Raw genomic sequence first — 22182 nt, forward strand, 5'->3', positions numbered from 1 at the left:
TGCTACAAAGCCACTTCCAGTAGATGACATCCTGCTAGAAGCTCCCCTGCCAGACTCTCAGTTGTGGCTATTAAACAATATAATCAGAAGTGACTCAGGAAAACTAAAAGCCAGCGATTCTTTGCCTGCACCACCATACATACATATTCTAGTGTGGATGAGCAGTTTCAAACAGCATGAATAGCAGCTGGCCTGCCCTCAAAAATCCTAAGTAGGAATCTGGCAGATAGAAGATTAACTCTATTTTCAGGGATGACTTCCCTTTTCAGACACTAATCTGACCACATTGTTCTCTTTCCATTGTTCCTTTCTGTTTCAAAAATTCATTCCCTGGGCATGAAAAAGAGTGAGTTTTTCCTTTATTCCCCCTAGATCATATTCTTCAACTTAGAGGCCGCACTTTTTGACTTTGTTATCATGAATTGAAAAATGTGGCTTTTATTTACTATGAGAAAACCACAATAATCAACCCTTTGTATTTAGCCATCCATGTAATAAGAGGAAGAATAAAAAAATTAGAAAATCTACCTCAGTATTATATAACCTAATAACTTAGATTCTAATAATTTAATAGCTTAGGTTATTACAAGAATGTGGAAAAAGATCTTTCCAAACAGAATGGTGTTACCTGGGTACTTAATTTACCACTTTACCAGCCTAAACCTCTCATTCCTACCCCATTCCCAGGTTGTCCTCCTCTCCCCAGTACCTGACTCTGCTTTTCTAAGGAAACAAATTGCATTTCAATGTAACGTTGTCTCTTTTCCTCTTCTTTTTTCTAAAACAAAACTGTTTTAAAACAGAAATTGCTTTCTCTCCTGCAAAGCAATTTAAAAATGATTAACAAAAAAGAAAAGACTATGGCTAAATAATTATCCTTTCCCTATGTTTGAATAATGCTAAAGCTACCTATTAAGCAAATATGCAACAAAGTGTACGGCAAAATTATAGTTAGTAAAAAGGTAGAATTAGAACTCAGTATGAATCCATCACAAACGAGAGTCATAAGAGAACATGGAGATGACGATGTTTACAGATCAAGATATCGAAGTTCAAAAAAATCAGGTGAATTGCCCAAGATCACATACCATAGGTTTAGAGGCTCTACTGACTCTCAGATCCCTTTGACATAAGACAATTGTCCCTCAGTCCTTTTCTTCTACTTACAAATTCAATCAAATTTCTGAAAGCTTGTCTAATAGAACTAGAGTTCTACCTCATGCTCTGCAGTTCTGATTTGTCTAGATTCCCAATATCCAACGTTAGTTATGAAGTCAATAATTTTATAATCTTCAACTTACTTAGCTATTACAAATTTGGTTTTTATGTTTTTAAGATGACATTAATAATATGGATAATAATACTGATGAGGATTACAGACAATATATGTACAACAGATACCATTACTTTTTCATTCAATAGCTGTTTTCCCCTCATTCTATACTAATAGGACACCAATTTTGTGGGCAACAGCAATGTACCCACCGCAGAGATTCATGATTGGTTTAAACAAATCATTACAATACTTTCCTCCATTTCTTAGCCTCCTTTGTGTTAGTGGTGGTCATGTGACCCAGTTCTGACCAGTATGACATAAAGAAAATCCATACTAGGAAGGAGGTATGACACAGGTGGCAGCTCTGGGGATGGTTTGCTTTCTTAACAAAGCAAAGAACAATGAATATTGAAGCTGATCCTCTTTTTTTATACCTCTTTCTTGCTGCCTGACATATGGATATGGTATCTAGGACCACTGAAACCATGTAATGATCATGAAATAATAAACATGAGAGAAACACCAGAATAAATGAAGAGACATTTTGCTGGAACTTTCCTATGATGCTAACTTAATGCTAGCATTTGCCTACCTTTGGACTTCCTATATAATAAATCTAAAACCCTAGTTGCTTAGTAAGATTTCTGCTCTGTGGGGAGCAACCCGGACTAGACTAAGTTACTGGAATTAAGACTTATTCTATGCATCTGCTCTCCCACAATATGGCACTGAGAAGGGAGAAACAGCTTCTACACAGCTGCCTCCAGTTCAACCAATAAACTGTAGGACTTGCTCCTGATTGGAGGAGAGCAGCGTACTCGGCGTGTGGGTAGCAGAGTTGGGATTGGTGGAAGAGGACTATAAAGGAGGAGAGAGACAACATGCACCGGGAACATCTATCTGAAGGAACACCTGTGCAGCCCCCGAGAGAGCCGGCCGGCGGTGTGCCACTCCCCCGCAGAAGTGGGGAAAGTGGCTAGGGGGAACCGCCCTTCCACAGAGGTGGAAGGGACAGCAGCCAACCCGGGAAGAACCAGCAGCAAACCCGGGAAGGGCCGAGCAGACAGAAGAACAGCGCAGGGTCCTGTGTCATTCCTCCACGAAGCGGGGGAGCGACATGCTCCTTTCAAATAAGTATATTTCTAACTTGAGAATCTAAAAAGGACCAGGCATGCTGCAACACTCAATTATTCATATATTCAATTTATAGTCATTTATTTAGTGATTGTTATATGTTAAGTACTTAACTAAAATAAAAGATACAAGATTGAATAGGACTAGTAAGATGAGTGTTCTTATGAAATTTACATTCTAGAAGAGAAATGCAATAAGCATACCCAAAAAAATTCTCAGCTGGCGCCACGGCTCACTTGGCTAATCCTCCGCCTGTGGCACCAGCACCCCAGGTTCTAGTCCCGGTTGGGGCGCCGGATTCTGTCCCAGTTGCCCCTCTTCCAGTCCAGCTCTCTGCTGTGGCCCAGGAGGGCAGTGGAGGATGGCCCAAGTGTTTGGGCCCTGCACCCGCATGGGAGACCAGGAGGAGGCACCTGGCTCCTGGCTTCAGATCAGTGCAGCACGCTGGCCATAGCACGCCAGCTGTAGCGGCCATTTTGGGGGTGAACCAACAGAAAAGGAAGACCTTTCTCTCTGTCTCTCTCTCACTGTACAACTCTGCCTGTCAAAAAAAATTCTCATAGTGATACACACAGGACTTGAAATAAAAGAGGGCATTATGGTAAATGTGATTTGGGGATGATATAGAGCTGGGGAAGAAGGTGGAAATGTACTTTACACACCAGTAATGAAAAGATCTGAGTATAAAAGCACCCCAGACAAAAGAAAACCAGGTGGGAACATCCTGAGACAACATTTAGAGCACATCAAAAGTCAGTGTGCCTGGAGGATTATAAAAAGGAAAGAGATAAGACAGGTAAGCATGGGTGATAGGGAATCTTACAGGTAAGAAGTTTGAACTTTATTCTAAGACTAGTAAAAGGCTACTAGAAGTTTTAATTCACCAACAGTATCTAAATATTTTAAATAAATATAGTATAAAAATATGATTTTGACCAGCTGAAGAAATTCCTTTATTTTATCTGTTTAGCCCAAATACCTATTTTAAAGTACTCATACCAATTATGCTTGATTAACGTCTCTCCCTTAGTAGCCATGAACTCCATGAAAACAGAGTACACATCTGTCTTATCATTAAATTTCCAAAGTCTAAAGTAGCCTCTCTAAGAATAAAAGTTCAAATACATTTTGTCAAATGAAAGAAATTTAACGAAAAGACTATTCCATGCCAGACATTGGTTCAATTAGAACCAATTCCTTCCTACATTCAAGAAACTCAATGTGTACTGGAGACTAAAATGCAATCAATTAACAATAGAATAGTAAGTATTCCACCAGAAATAAAATATTATGCAAACAAAGGGAGAGAGTAATTAATTCTACTTAAAGAAAGAAAAAATATTAAGGAGGTTTTTAACCAAGTAATAAATTCTGATTTCCTTGTGGTTGGATGTTTACACTAAGGAAAACAGTCTGTATCATGTTACACTAATTTCATCAGTTTCACAGTTCAATAGAATATATACTCAATGGAGAACTCATTTTTTATATAATTACCATGCTAAATCAGGACATCTGGAAAAACCTTATTTCTAAATAATCCAGAATTATTTAATTAAAATCTAGGATACTCTTATTCCTAAAATAACAGAATATTCTCTGTACTTTTGTTATGTCTATCAACTCCCTGAAAGTATTTCAACAACTGAATGTTGAATTCAAGCCTACAATGTTAGTAATATTAGTATTTCTGCTATTGGAAAACCCGGATAGGAAAACATATTGTGTTCTTTTTTGCCAACTACCACTTTCTAGTTACAGTGGCCATCATCAAATTTTCATTTATTATATACCTAGCAGAAATCACCAGATTCATTTATGCTTCAAACAGACCTTTCAGGTTTCATGACATTATTGTGTAAAGAAGTCTCATAAGCCATTGAAATGATTTTTTTCCTATTTCAGCTACAGTACAAATAAAATCATTCAGCATGCAGAAACAAGCAGCCTCATAAGACTCTGAAGCACATAAATTTAGTTAAATGGTGCCATCTGGTGACATAAATCTTTGGATTTTTTTTTTAAGATTTTTTTTTTTATTTATTTGAAAGGCCAATTGACCCAGAGGGAAGGAGAGGTAGAGATTAGAGAGAGATCTTCCATCCTCTGGTTTACTCCCCCAAATGGCCACAACAGAAGATCGGAGCCAGGCTGAATTCAGGAGCCCAAAACTCCACCTAGATTTCCCAGGTGAATGGCAGGGACCCAAGTACTTGGGTCAACTTTCCTTGCTTTCCCTCAAGCATTAGCAGGGAGCTAGATCAGAAGCAATAAACTGGGACTCAAACCTTTGCTCCCATATGGGATGCCAGTGTTGCAAGCCATGTCTTAACAAACTGCACCACAACACTAGTCCCCCATAAATCCTTCTTTTAAATTTATTTTATGTATCTGAAAGAGAGAAAATCCAAGAGACAGAGATCTCTCATCCTCTGATTTACTCTCCAAATGCACACAATAGCTGAGGGTGGGCCAGGCCAAAGGCAGGAGCCAGGAATTTAACCCAGGTCTTTCACACAGATGGAAAGGACACAACTATTTGAGCCATCACCTGTTGCCTCTGGGAGTACAGATGATCAGGAAGCTGCCATTGAGAGCAGAGCCAGAAATCAAACCCAAGCACTCTGATATGAGATGCAGGTGTCCCAAGCATCATGTTAACCACTGTGTCAAACACCTGCCCATAGTGACAAGTCTTACAGTAAATATAAGAAGTTCAGAGCCAAGAATAGCAGAACCCAAAGTGTCATATTTAACTTAAGAGCCCACCTGACATAAAACACACCACTAAGGGAATCATAACAATTTAGTCACATCTTTTCCTTACTATTCTTATACCTCAAGTATACCCTCAAACTTAAAGACTTAAAAGTCTATGGAAGAAACAGGTCAAACTTGACATTCTGTCCAACTACTAGGGAACATTTAAGAGACTAAGTATCAAGAACATATTGAACTCCTATTCTAGTCAGAAACATTTCTCACTCTCCTTTGAGCCTCTATGAATCCATGTAATTTTCAACACTTCAGATACCACTCTTTTAAGTTTTCCCTGATTCCACTGCTAAAGTTAAATTTCTCACTTGTAGCAACCTCTAATTCCCTTTTGTAGCACTTATCACAATTGTGTTTTTTTAATTTATTTGACAGGTAGAGTTACAGACAGTGAGAGAGAGAGAGACAGAGACAAAGGTCTTCCTTTTTTTGGTTCACTCCCCAAATGGCCGCCATGGCCGGTGCTGCGCCAATCCGAAGCCAGGAGCCAGGTGCTTCTTTCTGGTCTCCCATGCAGGTGCAGGGGCCCAAGCACTTGGGCCATCCTCCACTGCCTTCTCGGGCCACAGCAAAGAGCTGGACTGGAAGAGGAACAATCGGGACTAGAACCCAGGGCCCATATGGGATGCCGGCACCGCAGGCAGAGGATTAACCAAGTGAGCCTCGGCGCCGGCCCCTATCATAATTGTTAATATAAACTATGAAATTTTGCTTAATGCCCTCTCCCAAGTGTGTATCACAGTGCTTGGCATAGTATCCAATAAATATACTGCAAATGAATGAACACATGGATGCACAGGGAAAATGTCTTTCTCCATCCTCTCTTCCAACCCACATCCTATCAGTGAAAAGACTCAGCTCGTTTCCATTTTATTTAAAAGCTTTCATGATAACACCAAACTATAATAACCTCATGCTTCTCTGAACTCCCATAATGCTTTGGTTCAGATCCCAAAGTTTAGTCCTTGACTACACGCTGTCTTGTACTTTTTAGCACATCTGTGAATATTACCTTCCCAATTGATTTTAAGCTTAAGTAGAGATTTGGTTTTAGAAACATCCACATGCATATGTCTACATATTTAAACATTTCATGAATATCTTGTTAATTATTATTACTCAAATGCAGTAACTGGAATACCTACACTCATTTTCATTTACATGATTTTGTAAACAATTAAGCAGGAATATAGTAGATCTTAGCATCTCAGAATTTAATAATTCATTGTTTTAACCAGTCAAGACTTATTTTAAGGTCTGTAACATGTAACTTGTTTGTTTCACCAAAACACATGCAGCAAGCATTATCGAGTGAGTCTCTCACCTACTGCCAAACAGCAGCATCTCAATGTAGCTTCACTGTTCTCCATCCACAGTAACAGAGGTACAAATTTTCATTAAGTATAAAAAAGGGAAAAAATCACTTATATATTTCAGGCATACTACTTATATACTATCTCATTTCCAAAGGAAACTTAGATGCCACAGTGATATTTGTGAATTCTCTTGAGACATACATTCCAGAAAGGGAATGATTCATTATACTTGTTAAAGATTAATAACAATTACTTTACTTTCTCCAGATGGCTAAATATCTACCCATTTAGAACACATGTTCTCAAACATTAACATGCCTCAGAATCACCTGGAAGGATTACTAAATCACTATTTGCTGAGCCCTACTTAGAGTTTCTGATTCAGTAGGTCTGGGTTGAGACCCAAAAATTTACGATGCTAACCAACTTGACAAGAGACCGGTGCTGCTGGTCCAAGAACCATGCTTGGAGAATCTCTCTTTTAGAAAATTACAGCCAAGTTGCCCCAAATTCACCCAACTCTATGGATCTTTACAATCACCATCATCTATAAAAAAAAAAATCTTTGATGTCTTAATGATCAGGTGGCAGAAAGTACACATAAGACCAAAGTAGCCATGATGTTTTCAAGTAAATATTATTTTGAAATAAAAATAGTACATTAGAATTACTATTTGGGGAAAATATGTAGCTGGATTTTTTTTACTCAAACTAAAATGTGACAAACCCATTATACATATTTATTTTGTACCCTTAACACCATTATTATTAATAATTAACTAGTTCCTTATTTTATGTCTCTTTTCTCCACTTGCCCTTAAAGGTAAGGACCACGCTCTGTAGTTCACTCCTACATCTCCATTGCTTAGCACAATGTCTATCACATGACAGGAATTTTAAAAACTGAGTAAATAAAAATGCAATAAAGGCCTATTTTTATCTTTAGCGATCCACATTCTGGGGGTACAAAGCTTAATTAGATATAATCCCCAGCCTCAAACTACTCAGACTCTTGGGGGGAGTAAAAATGTATTCAATTTATTACAAGAAAACATAGTAAGTGCTTTATAGTAATATGAACAAAACGTTGTGAGATATAATCAAAGGGCTGGTTAAAGCTTCTAGCAAGGAGGAACAAGGCAGAAGTTTCCAACAAGGAAATGATAAATCCCAATATGTATACATTTGTTGTATAACCCCTATTGCTACTAATCTCAAGTAGCCATAAGGCTCCCTGTTAAGTTTTAAGGAAATAAGAAATATTATACTCTAACACAGAGTCTGATATATAAGGTTTACCAGTCTCCATAAAACAGGATGGGCACTTTTTTGTAAGATATCACTACTAGTAGAGTTTTAAATAAAGTACCACTTTATTGCCCATTCTGTTGTAAGTCTTTCCCAAAATTTTCCTCTCAAATAGTGAAACGAGAGGACAAATTAGATAAACAAGGCAAGTAAGATTCCAGAAAAGGATGAAATATGTGTAGTCCTTTCCATACTTGTGTAAGTAATGACTAAAGAATAAGACACAATTCTCAACAAATTATAAAAACAAAGGATATTTGTGTCACACACATAAAAATGAATTGACCCATTGTATTAACATTTTTAAATAAATAATTGTGATGGTAATACAGAGACTTAAGTTTTCAAAGTAGACTTTGAAGACTATAAAAATAAGAAAAATGTTCCATCTTGCCCCTTCTCATCAAAATGAAGAATAACCTAGTAGAGTGCCTTGAGAATCCAAATATTTTAGTTACTCTAAATGAAAGACTTAAATTAGCTTGTAGGAAATCATGGGATTCCAATCCACTTATATGCAAATTTTGAAGGTACTGATATTGTAATCACCATAAAACTGTAATTTTCCATAGGATAAGCTTTTTTCTTAGTTTTGCCACAAGATGTCACCCTAGTCCTGGCATCAAAATGTGTAGCTTCTAGCATATTGCCCTTTTTAATATTTTTTGTGTTTGTACCTCAATGAACATTGATTACTAATTTTCAAAATAACAAAAGTGACTTTTTTCCACTTTCAGCTATTGTTAAAATGAGAAATCAAAAGAATTAATACAGGGGCTTTAGAATAAAGTTAAACAGTTCATCATTCTCCATGCTTATCACATAGCTTGTATTTTATCAATGGATTTTATATTCTCCTTCATTACAAAAAAAATCCAAATGATTACCTTTATAATTAAAGCTATATTTTTAAAATTAATTTAAAAACTAATGCTTTTGTTATCATATTCTGTTGTGTTACCACAAAACAAATTTATAAATGTTTTGTACCCTATAATACTGGTCACAGTTATATAGGCAGAATTTTTGTCCTCAAAGATGATACCGAGATATAGTAGTGTTCTTTTCTAGCATATCATGAAAGATCACAAAATGAAGATAGCATTCATTTGTACAGTTAGTGATGCTTTTCATCTGTAAAAAAGAGGATTTGGTTTCCCAGTCACATGTAAGACTTAAAGCACATTATACAATGATAGTAACATAATTTATCATCCATTTTTGTCCTTTTTCTGCATTATAATTCCCTTGTGTTTTTGCAGTTAGTGGGGACTCCTGCAATATACTCTTTCCATGTACTATATCAAAACAATGGGTAAAGTTACTATTACTTATAAACAAACAAACAAAAAAAAAAGACTGAGGAAATTGGTTCAGATACAAAGCAAATTTTAAAACACAAACAATGTCCTATCTATCAATGCCTCCCTATCTATGCTTTTACAAAAATATAAATCCTCTTCAGGATGTAAAAGGCTATATGACTTTCTTCTTTTGTGTCCTTAAAGAAAATACAGTGACACACTCAAACATTCAATAAGAAGAAATCAGTATTTAGCTACCCACACAGAATTCAACAGAAAATTATTTTTGTTGTACAATGGTACTCCATTATTTGTACTCAGGTTTATCCTAAAATGAATTTTAAAGATCAGCTAAAGCAAATCTATTCACTCAAAGCTGGGCATTGGGATTGCTTACATAACAGCTTTTTACAGATTATTGTTGCCTTTCATTTTAGAGAAATTCAAATTTCACCACAGGTTTTAAGCCAAGATATTTATCACTCACTTAAAATAATGGCAAAATGCAATTATATGGCACTCATTTGTTTTATGTCCTAGGTAATAATATTATGTTATCAAATGATTACATTATCAAAATGAAGAGTTATCTAAATCATCCAAAAATGCTCTTCCTAAATCAAGTTCTCAAAAGCTCAGGCTCTTAAAAGATTTAACCAGTCTTAAACAAATACAGCACACAAATCTATTTAGATACACTGCCATTTAATTAATGGTCTTTGCTAATTATCAACTATATGAAACAATTAGTTTTTAATTGTGAAACCTGTGGTTTCAAAATGCCCTCTCAAATACTATTCTCTAATGACCGAGTTTATTTAAATTCTGTGAGCCTCTACTGAGAGTTACTTTTATTTAATGCCAGCTGAGATGATTACAGTTATTTTTGTGATTAATTCTTGCTAGCCACAATAGAATAGTTAATTTTTTAAAAAATTTTTATTTATTTGAAAGACAGAGTTGGAGAGACAGACAGACAGAGGTCTTCTATCTGCTGGTTCACTCCCCAGAACACCACAATGGCCAAAGCTGAGCTGATCCAAAGCTAGGAGCCAGGAATTTCTTCCAAGTCTTCAACATAGGTACAGGGGCCCTAGGACTTGAGCCATCTTCTACTGCTTTCCCAGGCCATAGCAGAGAGCTGGATCAGAAGTGGAGCAAGCAGAACTCAAATCAAAGCCCATATGGGAAGCCTGTGCTGTAGGCTGGGGCTTTAACTGCTGTACCACAGCACCAGGCCCCTACAATAAAATATTTTAAATTAACCTGGGCCAGCACTGGGGGTAAAGCTGCCATCTGTAGTGCTAGCATCCCATTTGGTCACCGATTCAAGTCTGGGCTGCTCCACTTCCAATCCAGCTCTCTGCTATGGCCTGAGAAAGCAGAAGAGGGTACAAGGACTTGGGCCCCTGCACTCATGTGGGAGACCAGGAGGAAGCTCCTGGTTTCGGATTGGCGCAGCTCCTACAGCTGTGGCCAGTTAGGGAGTGAATCAGCAGATGGAAGACCTCTCCCTGCCTCTCCTTCTCTCTCTGTAACTCTGACTTTCAAATAAATAAATACATTTTTTTTTTTGACAGGCAGAGTGGACAGTGAGAGAGAGAGACAGAGAGAAAGGTCTTCCTTTGCCATTGGTTCACCCTCCAATGGCTGCCACGGCTGGCGCGCTGCGGCCGGCGCACCGCGCTGATCCAATGGCAGGAGCCAGGTACTTATCCTGGTCTCCCATGGGGTGCAGGACCCAAGCACTTGGGCCATCCTCCACTGCACTCCCTGGCCACAGCAGAGAGCTGGCCTGGAAGAGGGGCAACCGGGACAGAATCCGGCGCCCCGACCGGGACTAGAACCCGGTGTGCCGGCGCCGCAAGGCGGAGGATTACCCTAGTGAGCCGCGGCGCCGGCCAATAAATACATCTTTAAAAAAATAAAATAAAATAACCCACAATAATCCTATAAAGCTTTTTACTTCTATTTCTATTCAATAAACTGATTTTCAGATGTTTGACATTTAGTGATTTTTAAAATTATATTCAAACTGTAAAGTTGGAGTTCTTATCAGTAAGTATAGACATTATGAGAACATAAGTAAAAAATTTAAGATTAAGCCTCATAAATTCCCATTTTTAGATGTCATGTCAAGAACCACTACACCTGAAAAAGCCATGAAAATAAATAGTAAGCTCAGTTATTTCTTTAAAACATACTGTATGCAGTGTAGGTTTTTTTTTTAAGGTTAAGTTTCATCTTTTTTTATTATCTTTTGTCATTTTTTTTAACTTTTATTTAATGAATATAAATTTCCAAAGTACAGCTTATGGATTACAATGGCTTCCCCCCCATAACATCCCTCCCACCCGCAACCCTCCCCTTTCCCACTCCCTCTCCCCTTCCATTCACATGAGGATACATTTTCGATTCTCTTTATATACAGAAGATCAGTTTAGCATACATTAAGATTTCAACAGTTTGCTCCCACACAGAAACATAAAGTGAAAAATAATAGATGATTTTTTAAATGATGATTAAATCAGATCAGACCTATTGTCATGTTTAATCCCAGTGAGAGTCAAGTTGGGAATTGATAATTTCTTCTTCTTTTTTTTTTTTTTTTTTACAGAAGATCAGTTTAGTATACATTAAGTAAAGATTTCAACAGTTTGCACCCCCATAGAAACACAAAGTGAAATATACTCGCAATGTAGGTTTTTAAGAATTATTCAGTAAGATTTTTTGGTGGGAATATTTATATCTTTAGTTTATCTCCTAAAATATGAAAAAAGAAAAGCTAACTTTTGCAAAATTCCAAATATCTATGCATAACAATATAAGCAAATCATATCCTTTATTTTCTTCACAATTCTTAACAAGTTGGAGAATAAGCATAAGGTAAAACATCGTATAGTTTGATTCACAAAATTAGGAAGAATCCCAAAACACTGAGATTTTTCAATAGACTTTTCAGTTCTGGATATCAAACTTTCCTATTAAGAAAAGCAAAGAATATGAAAGAGTGCTTTATTTTATTTTACAGTAAAACTTTGATTCTGATTATAATCTGTGATTTTCATGTTAGACCATTTCTAGAAGAAGGCAATTTCTTTATCACATTCATCCTCAACTTTTTACAGTAAAATACTCGGGGTTTTTTTCTCCTGTGAAAATTTTTCCTCTATAAGAAAATTTCTTCACTATATATTTTTTCAGTAATCCATATTGATTTATATTTTTTAACAATTCTTTTCTAAGTTAACCTTGAATAAGAAAAGAAAACAAAGTAAACAAAAATCCTCCATTCCACTACCAAGAAGTTATTCGTTTGAAATTTGGTTAACATCAGGTTCTTTTACCACATTATTCAAACCATTAAGCCCCACTCTGACCACTAATATGGTAAAGAATTTTTTAACACATACCTAGCAAAGCTTGGAATAAGCTGCTCTTAAAGATACTCATCACCTTTTTAACAGCATTTTTCAGCAGCTGTTCCTCTGGTCTCCTTAACTTTTTGCAATATTCTTCCAATAATGATAAAGCTCGATCAGTATCTGAAAAATATGATTTTAAAATTATATTACAATCTAAGAAAAGTAGTAAGCTAACATTATTGTATAGTTGTATTCCTAATTTCCTGACACAAGATAAAATAATCATAAATTTCATGAACTGTCATAAGAAACTGGTTAAACACCTGATTTCAATAACCTAGTATATTTCCATAGTTGTGACTAAGTAATCTGCAGTTGTAAAGCAAAATACAATGCTAGCCAATAGACGTTCACATAGTACGTGTAATACTCTTATCTTAAAAAAATTATCCTGGCCGGCGCCGCAGCTCAAGCTAATCCTCCACCTGCGGTGCCAGCACACCAGATCCTGTCCCAGTTGCTCCTCTTCCAGTCCAGCTCTCTGCTGTGGCCCAGGAAGGCAGTGGAGGATGGCCCAAGCGCTTGGGCCCTGCACCCACATGGGAGACCAGGAGGAAGCACCTGGCTCCTGGCTTCTGATCGGTGCAGCGTGCAGGCCTGGCGGCCATTTGGGGGGTGAACCAACAGAAGGAAGACCTTTCTCTCTGTCTCTCTAACTCTGCCTGTCAAAAAAAAAAAAAAAAAAAAATTTCTCTTAGCTTCAATTCTCACAGGTCCTGGGATTAAGTAGAACAACATATGCCAGTGCCCACTACATGGAATGGGCATTTGGCACAGTGGTTAGCTATTTCATGCTCATCCCATATCAGAGGGCATGGGTTTGAATCCCAGCTCTGTTTCCTATTCAAGCTTCCTGTTAATATGCAACCAGGGAGGCAGCACATGACTCAAGCACTTGGGTCCCTCCCACTCACAAGAGGAGCACCTGATCGCAATCATTTGGATTTAAGGAGTGAACCAACTGATGAGCATCTCTCTCCTCTCCCTCTCTCCCTGTCCATCCCCGCTCCCTCTGCCTCCCTCCCTGCCTTCCTTTCAAATGAATTCAAAAATAAAGTTAAAAATTTAAATCTTAGGGTCACTGCTGTGGCTCAGCCGGTAAAAGCCGCGACCTACAGCACCAGCATCCCATATGGGCACAGGTTTGAGTCCTGACTGCTATACTTCCAATCTAGCTCCCTGCTACTGCACCTGGGAAAGCAGTGGTTCCATGCACCTATCCACATACATGAAATTTTTTATAAATTATGTAAGGGTAATACATGTAACCTTATATTGTAAACTTCACTAGTCAGTTGATTCTCAAGACAATGATAGCCAACGTAGGGTAGAATTAATGAATGAACAGTTCTAACTTGAATGGTGGTTAATTTATTGTTATATTTCTGATTAAGATGCAAATTAAAAAGATAGTTTATGTAAAAGCCTCACTTGCTGCCACCTGCAACATATGAGCACCAGTTCAAGTTCCAGCTGCTCTACTTCTAATCCAACTCCCTCCTAATGCACCTGAAAAAGCAGCAGAGAATAGCCTAAGTACTTGGGCCCCACAACCACATAGAAGACGTGTTGGAATTCCAGACCCCTGGCTTCTGCCTGGCCCAGCTCTGGCTGTTACAACCATTTGGGGAGTGAATAGTGGATGAAAGATCTCTTTCTCTATTTCTCTCTGTAACTCTGCCTTTCAAATAAATTAATAAATCCTTAAATAAATAAAACCCTACTTATTAACTGTGAAATGAACGTTCAGAAAGAAAAGAAAAACACATAAAATAATTTGTCATGGCTAAAAAAAAGAAAAAGTCTTAGAACATAGGGTGGTAATGTTAGGAAAACTAAGATCAAAGTATAAAAGAGAAAAGAGTGAAGTAAATATATAATGAATCTTGGAGAGAAAAGCACTTAGAATGATGAAATTCCTTTACTTAAATTTATTCAACATTTTTACAGGTCAGAATAAAATTTTACATGCATTATTTTATCTGATTCTCACAACTGAGAAGTTATATTATGGCCATTTTAAATGAAACTGAAAATCATAGTGGCTTGGCCAAAATGACAGCACTACTAACAGATTTGGAGCTTAATTCTAATGCTTTTGGTCCCAAGTATAGTGTACTCTCCATAATACCTCTCTTAATCCTCAGAAATAAAGTTCAGCATATTTCTATGTAAAAGAAAATTAAACTTGACCCTGAATCATAAATTGTACACTGAATTTTACAATTAAAGCTAAATTTTGAATCACTAATTTTCACATATATTTATTAAAATAGCTATTGTATTCATAACATGAAATTGCCCTGCCTTTACAAGTCTTGCATATAGAAAAAGTAAGTTCTTTCATTTATTAATCAAGTATTTCTTGAGTATCTTACTATGTTCTAGATTGTGGAAACTCAATACTCTACAAGATAGGGTGGAGCCAGCACTATGTCATAGTTGCTAAAGCTGACACCTGCATCCCATATGGGCACCAGTTCAAGTCCCGGCTGCTCCACTTCCGATTCAGCTCTCTGTTATGGCCTGGGAAAGCAGTACAAGATGGCCCAAGTCCTTGGGAAGCTCCTATCTCCTGGCTTCGGATCAGTACATTTGGGGACTGAACCAGCAGATGGAAGACCTCCCCCCTCCCTTCCCCTCCCCCCTCCCTCTCTGTGTAACTCTTTCAAGCAAATAAATAAATCTTGTACTTTATGCTTTATAAATCTAAAATTTATATTTCAAGATGATACAACAAAACTATAGTTTTATCACTAATGATTTGAGTTAGCATTTATTGAACAAGACCCCATAGAAGAACGGCATCCTAATGCTTCTAGGCAAGCAGAAACACAGAAATTCTAGGAAAACAAATAAGAGCCTATGGCTTTGAAGCAGTAAATCTCTTCCAGATCAGACAAAATTATCTAGATACAACTCTTGTCTCAGAGGTAAGCTATTGCACAAAGATGATCAAGGGCCAGATAGAACCTTACCTTAAGCACACTTCCCCAGGGAAGTGGAGAAAACATCAAAAAGGAGTGATTAAGAGTAAAAAGCACTGAGCCGGCGCCGTGGCTCAATAGGCTAATCCTCCACCTTGCGGCGCCGGCACACCGAGTTCTAGTCCCGGTCGGGGCGCCGGATTCTGTCCCGGTTGCCCCTCTTCCAGGCCAGCTCTCTGCTATGGCCAGGGAGTGCAGTGGAGGATGGCCCAGGTGCTTGGGCCCTGCACCCCATGGGAGACCAGGAAAAAGCACCTGGCTCCTGGCTCCTGCCATCGGATCAGCGCGCTGCGCCGGCTGCAGCGGCGGCCATTGGAGGGTGAACCAACGGCAAGGGAAGACCTGTCTCTCTCTCTCACTGTCCACTCTGCCTATCAAAAAAAAAAAAAAAAAAAGTAAAAAGCAAAATTGAATAATAGAAAATAAAAGGATATTTATCTCCCTAAATCTATAGGGCAAGTGTCCAGCTCAATGATTATCTGAACTTGTTCCTTCTGGCATCCAGGTCTTAATGCTGGTCTAGGTTTTTACGCTAGGTTTTTTCATTGCTGCTACTCCTGCACCTGATGATGATCATAAAGACAACACAGGATGTGATAGTATACTTTAAGGCAAAGAAAATAGATAATTATCTGAAACAACATGTTATCATTTCTCACACTGTCCGCTAAATTTCTACCCATCTTTTGTGCCTCATCTTTTTTTATTTTTAAAGCAAAAGGGTTTATTGGTGGGGAAACCTGACAGACCAGAGGGAAGGGGTAAAGAAGGAAAAGAGGGAGAAGGAGGGTGTAAGAGAAAGATCGAGAGAGAGAGAGCGCGCGCACACGAGAGAGCCCCACAGGTTCAGGAACAGTTCCTGTTAAACTTTTGCTGGGGGGTGGGCAATGAGTCTCATCTTAAACATAACAACTTCCATAGATGGTACTGAATAATTCTTATTTATCTCCATGACAATGTGATAACCTCACCACATAGAATCAAATTGCTTATTCCCATATATGCTTCCCCAACAAGTTCCAAGAATATTAGAGGCAAAGACTGGATATCATTTGCCACTGCAAAAAAAAAAAAAAAATGCATCTGGCACACAGCAGGCACTCAATAAATTCATACTGAATGGGTTAATGATTAAATAAATAGAAACAAACAAAACTATTGCCTTAAGTGTATACATTACTTTACCATTTAAAAGAAGGTTAGCTTGTTTATTATCTTTGAAGGGTTTTAAAGAGAACAGAATCTGGAGCCAACGCTGTGGCACAATGGGTTAACACCCTGGCCTGAAGTGCCAGCATCCCATAGGGGTGCCGGTTCGAGACTTGGCTGTTCCACTTCCGATCCATTCTTTCCTACAGCCTGAGAAAGCAGCAGCAGAAGGCTCAACTCCCTGGGCCCCTGCACCTCCATGGGAAACAGGGAAGAAACTCCTGGCTCCTGGCTTCGGATGGGCACAGCTCCGACCATTGTGGCCAATTGAGGAGTGAACGATTGGATGTAAGACCTCTCTCTCTTCGCCTCTCCTCTCTCTGTGTAACTCTGACTTTCAAATAAATAATCTTTTTAAAAAGAGAGAGAGAGAGAGAAACAGAATCTAACATGTTCACTCCAAGTCTCACCAAACTTCCAGTAATAACGATTACACGCAAAGATATCCAAAGTAACAATTCCCCAACAAAAGCCTCAGAATCTCACCCTAACAAAGTTAGTGTCTCAGTAGTTAGCAAGATGGTATCATCAGAAGAAATGGCAGACAAAATCTTAGCCATAACTTTTTTTAAAAAAAAGATGCATTATATTTGAAAGGCAGAGTTACAGAAAGAAGGAGAGACACAAACTGAGAGATCTTCCATCCACTGGTCCACTTCCCAAATGGCTGCAACGGCCGGGCTGGGCCAGGCCAAAGTCAGGAGCCAGGAGATCCATCTGGGTCTCCCACGTGGGTGGCAGGGGCCCAAGGGCTTGGGCCATCCTCCACTGCTTTCCCAAGAGCTTACCCATCACTTTTGAGAGTTTAAATTTAACAATTCATTTTCATAGGATTTTCTACTTTATAATACATCATTCCTCTTGATTTTAAATCCTAAAATAAATAAGATCAAGAGTACTGTTTCATAACAGAGGTGATTTGTTCATAATTCTTAAAATAGCTTTGAGAAACTTGCTAAAAATTGAATCATGCAGCAAGCTTACTAGTTGGAATTCAGAATGACTGACTGGACAGAAGAGACTGGGTAAAACTCATGATCCTTTGCTGACAAAGCAACCTACATTGAGAATACAGAGCCCTAGTGTCTTGACTGCTACAAATTCCTGGACAAGAACTGTAGCTGGGAAATAGGTCCCTTTTTTCCAATAAAAAATATATTATGCATCTCAGCCTTATACTAAAAAATATTTTATAATCACTGACACAGTAACACAGTATGTATTAAGAAATATGAACATACAAAGACAACGTTTAATTAAGAAAAAATATACTGTTGTAATTTGGTGAATATATTACTATAGAATCATGAGGGATTTATTTCTTGACAAAAGCTTAATAAATTGAATGTTTTTGGGGCCAGCATTGTGGCACAGCGGGTAAAGCCTCCACCTGCAGTGCCGGCATCCCATATGGGCACTGGTTTCCAGTCCCAGCTGCTCCACTTCTAATCTAGCTCTCAGCTATAGCCTGGTAAAGCAGTAGAAGATGGCCTAAGTCCTTGGGCCCCTGCACCCATATGGGAGACCTGGAAGAAGTTCCTGGCTCCTGGCTTTGCATCAGCACAGGTCTGGCCATTGCGGCCAAGTGGAGAGTGAAGCAGCGGATGGAAGACCTCTCTCTTTCTCTCTGTGTAACTCTGACTTTCAAGTAAATAAATAAATCTTTAAAAAAAATGAATGTTTTAATTCAATATTTTAAAAATACAATGTTTTATACGCATCTTCTCACTGATTCTTCTACCCAAAAACTATTACTAATAGGACTAAAAACAGAGACCAATTGTTCTATCATGAATGCAGCTCTTGGACAATTCCCCCAAATATAGCAGTTCACACCTTTTACAATACCAAGCCATTAGAATATAATCTGTGCACATTCTGAACACACAAGACGTATAAAACAAAATCAATTAACAGATCATTTTCCTGTATGCCTACTAGACATACTGCTAATCAGTAATTGAACACAAAATATATTCTTCTATTTCTCTGTGCAAAATACCACTTCTTTATGCCTTCTGGATTAGTGAATATTTCCTTTTATTTTAAGATTTATTTTTTATTTATTTAAAAGGCAGTTACAGATAAAGGGGGAATAACATCTTCTATCTGCTAGTTCACTCCTCAAATGGCCACAATGGCCGAGGCTGAGCCAGGCCAAAGCCAGGATCCTGGAGCTTCTTCCAGGTCTCCCACATGCGTGCAGGGGCACAAGCACTTCGGCCGTCATCTTTCATTGCTTTCCCAAGCACATTAGCAGGTAGCTGGGTTGGAAGTAAAGCAGCTGGGTCTCAAACCAGTGCCCACATGGGAGGCTGGCAACACAGGTGGAGGCTTAACCTGCTACACCACAATGCCAGCCCAGAAAATTTTCCAAAATCAAAAAAATTTGGCTTCACAATTTCTAAGCAAAGTCAAGATGATCCTTTTGGAGAAGTTTTCATCTAAAAAATTTTAATAAATTATTTTACTTTGACTTACAGAAATCACAAAACTTTAAAAACTGTTTTTTCCAATGTATCTCTGGGAATATTCAGCACTCTTTAGAGTTACATTGGCTATGGTGAAAAAAATAAATATGAAGTTTTGTGAAATGGAAAAATCATCTGTACATAGCACTAGAATGGTAGACATGAAAGTTCACACAAAAAGTAAAATATTTCAAAATGAATAAAATATCCATTCTTGTTCAATCATTAAATTCCGATTCATGGGGCCAACGCTGTGGCATAGAGGGTAAAGCCACCGCTTGCAGTGTCAGCATCCCAAATGAGTGCCGGTTCAAGTCCCAGCAGCTCCACTTACAATCCAGCTCTCTGCTATGGCCTAGGAAAGCAGTAGAAGATGGCCCCATTCCTTGGGCCGCTGTACCCACGTGGGAAACCAGAAGAAGATCCTGGCTCCTGGCTTTGGATCAGCCCAGCTCTGGCAGCTGCAGCCATTTGGGGAGTGAACCAGCAGACGGAAGACCTCTGCCTCTCTGTGTAACTCTGCCTTTCAAATAAATAAATAAATCACTTTTTAAAAAATTCAGATATATATTTCCCCTTTATTGATTCTAAAAAAATTATTTTAAGAACTTAAGAAAAGCTAGAGATAGAAGCAGAATATACCCAGATATGGGAGACAAATGTAAATTAGAATGATACTCCAAAGAAGCAGGTAAGCCACTAAATGCAGGAAACAAACAGAGAAACAAGAAAACTTTAAATAAGGAACAGGTAAGCAAAATACATCTAAGGTCCATTCCCAAAGAGAATAAAAGAAAAACAGAAATAATATTTTTATAAACTACACAGCCAACCAGAAGCAAAGACTTTTATAAAATTGTGAACCCACAAAACAAAAATCTCAATTTCAAAAGTGTCCATAAGATATATAGCAATATCATGCATCAGAATTCTAATTATGGGGCCAGCGCTGTGGCATAGCGGGTAAAGCCACCACCTGCAGTCCAGCATCCCATGTGGGCGCCAGTTCTATTCCTGGCTGCTCCACTTCCGATCCAGTCTCTGCTACAGCCTGGGAAAACTGCAGCAGAAGGCCCAAGTCCCTGGGCCCCTGCACCTGCGTGGGAGACAGGGAAGAAGCTCCTGGCTCCTGGCTTCGGATGGGCATAGCTCCGGCCATTGCAGCCAATTGGGGAGTGAACCATTGGATGTAAGACCTCTCTCTCTCTCTCTCTCTCTGCCTCTCCTTCTCTTTCTGTGTAAGTTTGACTTTCAAATAAATAATTCTTAAAAGAAAAAAATTTTTACTTATATAACTTACTATTCCTTTTAAAAAACAGAATGCTGGGCCGGCGCCGCGGCTCACTAGGCTAATCCTCCACCTAGCGGCGCCGGCACACCGGGTTCTAGTCCCGGTCGGGGCGCCGGATTCTGTCCCAGTTGCCCCTCTCCCAGGCTAGCTCTCTGCTGTGGCCAGGGAGTGTAGTGGAGGATGGCCCAGGTGCTTGGGCCCTGCACCCCATGGGAGACCAGGAAAAGCACCTGGCTCCTGGCTCCTGCCATCGGATCAGGGTGGTGCACCGGCTGCAGCGCGCCAGCCGCGGCGGCCATTGGAGGGTGAACAAATGGCAAAGGAAGACCTTTCTCTCTGTCTCTCTCTCTCACTGTCCACTCTGCCTGTCAAAAAATAAAAAAATAAAAAAAAACAGAATGCTAAAACATATGATATGATATTACAGTATTTAACTTTCAGTACAGGCCTTCAAATCTATTTATACAGACTATCATGTCACTGAGTATAGTTGCAAAAAAAAAAGTCTAACTCTCTCACTGTCCACTCTGCCTGTCAAAAAAAAAAAAAAAAGAGTTATTTATTTATTTAAAAGGCAGAATTCCAGAGAGAGAGAAAGAGAGAGAGAGAGAGATAACTCTTTCATCCACTGGTTCACTCCCTAAATGCCACAATAGCTAGGCCTTGACCAGGCTGAAGCCATAAGTGGAACTCCCTCGGGGTCTCCCACGTGGCTGGCAGGAGCCCAACCACTTGGGTCATCTTCTGCTACTTTCCCAGGCACATTGGCAGGGAGCTGGCTTGGAGGTAGAGCAGTGGGGACTCTGAACTCAGGAACTCTGAACTTATATGCCATGCTGGCATTGCAGGCAGCGGCTGAACTTGCTGTGCAACAATGCCTGCCCCATCAACAAGTTCTAATTGGCAAAATATATATTGGTATTCTACTAAACCATATGCATTATGTAACTTATGAATTGACCTAGTTAGAGAAATAATGTGTCTTATTTTTAATCTCTTTAAACTGTCAGTTTTAGGATATATATCTTTGGAATATTATAGATAACTAATCAAACAAGTTAAATATGGCTTATTTTTGAATTAGCTAAGCTTACTATCTCCATTGCTCCTATAATACAAAATATTTTAAGATTTAACTTAGATTTATTATGCACCAAATATTGTTCTCCATCACTTTAAATCTTTTTCTGTTTTCATTGTTCCATATGTTAGATGTAATGGAAGAGGTAGATTTAATGTGATTTTAATCAATATCCCCACTGAGCCAAGTCTGTAGTCATTGTTGAATATAAAAAATAGGAAATTTTCCTAAGACAGTGATTTCGCACTTGGTGTTTTGTATATAGGTGTAAAGGAGAGAGGAGATACTTTGATAACGCGCAACCTTGGTGGGAAGTGGCAATGGGTATAAAGTATCACTAAACCCAACTTTAGGTACTTATCTTGACTGCTCTTTGATAAACTGAAACTGCTTAACCTCAAATCCTCCCTCCCCCACAGTCACTGCTCTTTTGTTTCATGATATTACTTTATACATCTCCCACTCCAGTCTTTTCACATTTTTGTAGATCTCAGTTTTGTTAACTGAAGACTCTTCTGTTTCTCCATTACAGATTTTTTTTTGCCTCAACAGTTGTTACTGTTACATATGGTAGTAAATTCATTTGCTTCCAATTGAGACCTTAG

General features: G+C 38.5%; 1 protein-coding gene and 1 long non-coding RNA gene across 8 annotated transcripts in view; both read right to left on the reverse strand.

Annotated features, from left to right (window-relative positions):
• The window catches only part of DLG2 (discs large MAGUK scaffold protein 2), a 2256157-nt gene that overhangs the window by 2229586 nt on the left and 4389 nt on the right, over positions 1 to 22182 (reverse strand). For all 7 annotated transcript variants that reach the window (XM_051821188.2, XM_051821179.2, XM_051821160.2 and 4 more), the window contains one exon: positions 12527 to 12658. In XM_051821188.2, coding sequence (XP_051677148.1) covers positions 12527 to 12658 — 132 coding nt within the window. The remainder of the gene's footprint in view (positions 1 to 12526; positions 12659 to 22182) is intronic.
• Positions 327 to 4551, reverse strand: LOC138850188 (uncharacterized). The gene is made up of 2 exons (XR_011389819.1): positions 2394 to 4551; positions 327 to 1920 (listed from the first exon to the last, which is right to left on the reverse strand). It is a non-coding gene; the product is annotated as an uncharacterized lncRNA (long non-coding RNA).

The sequence above is a fragment of the Oryctolagus cuniculus genome, chromosome 1 (genome assembly GCF_964237555.1).
Source record: "Oryctolagus cuniculus chromosome 1, mOryCun1.1, whole genome shotgun sequence".
Lineage (NCBI taxonomy): Eukaryota > Metazoa > Chordata > Mammalia > Lagomorpha > Leporidae > Oryctolagus > Oryctolagus cuniculus.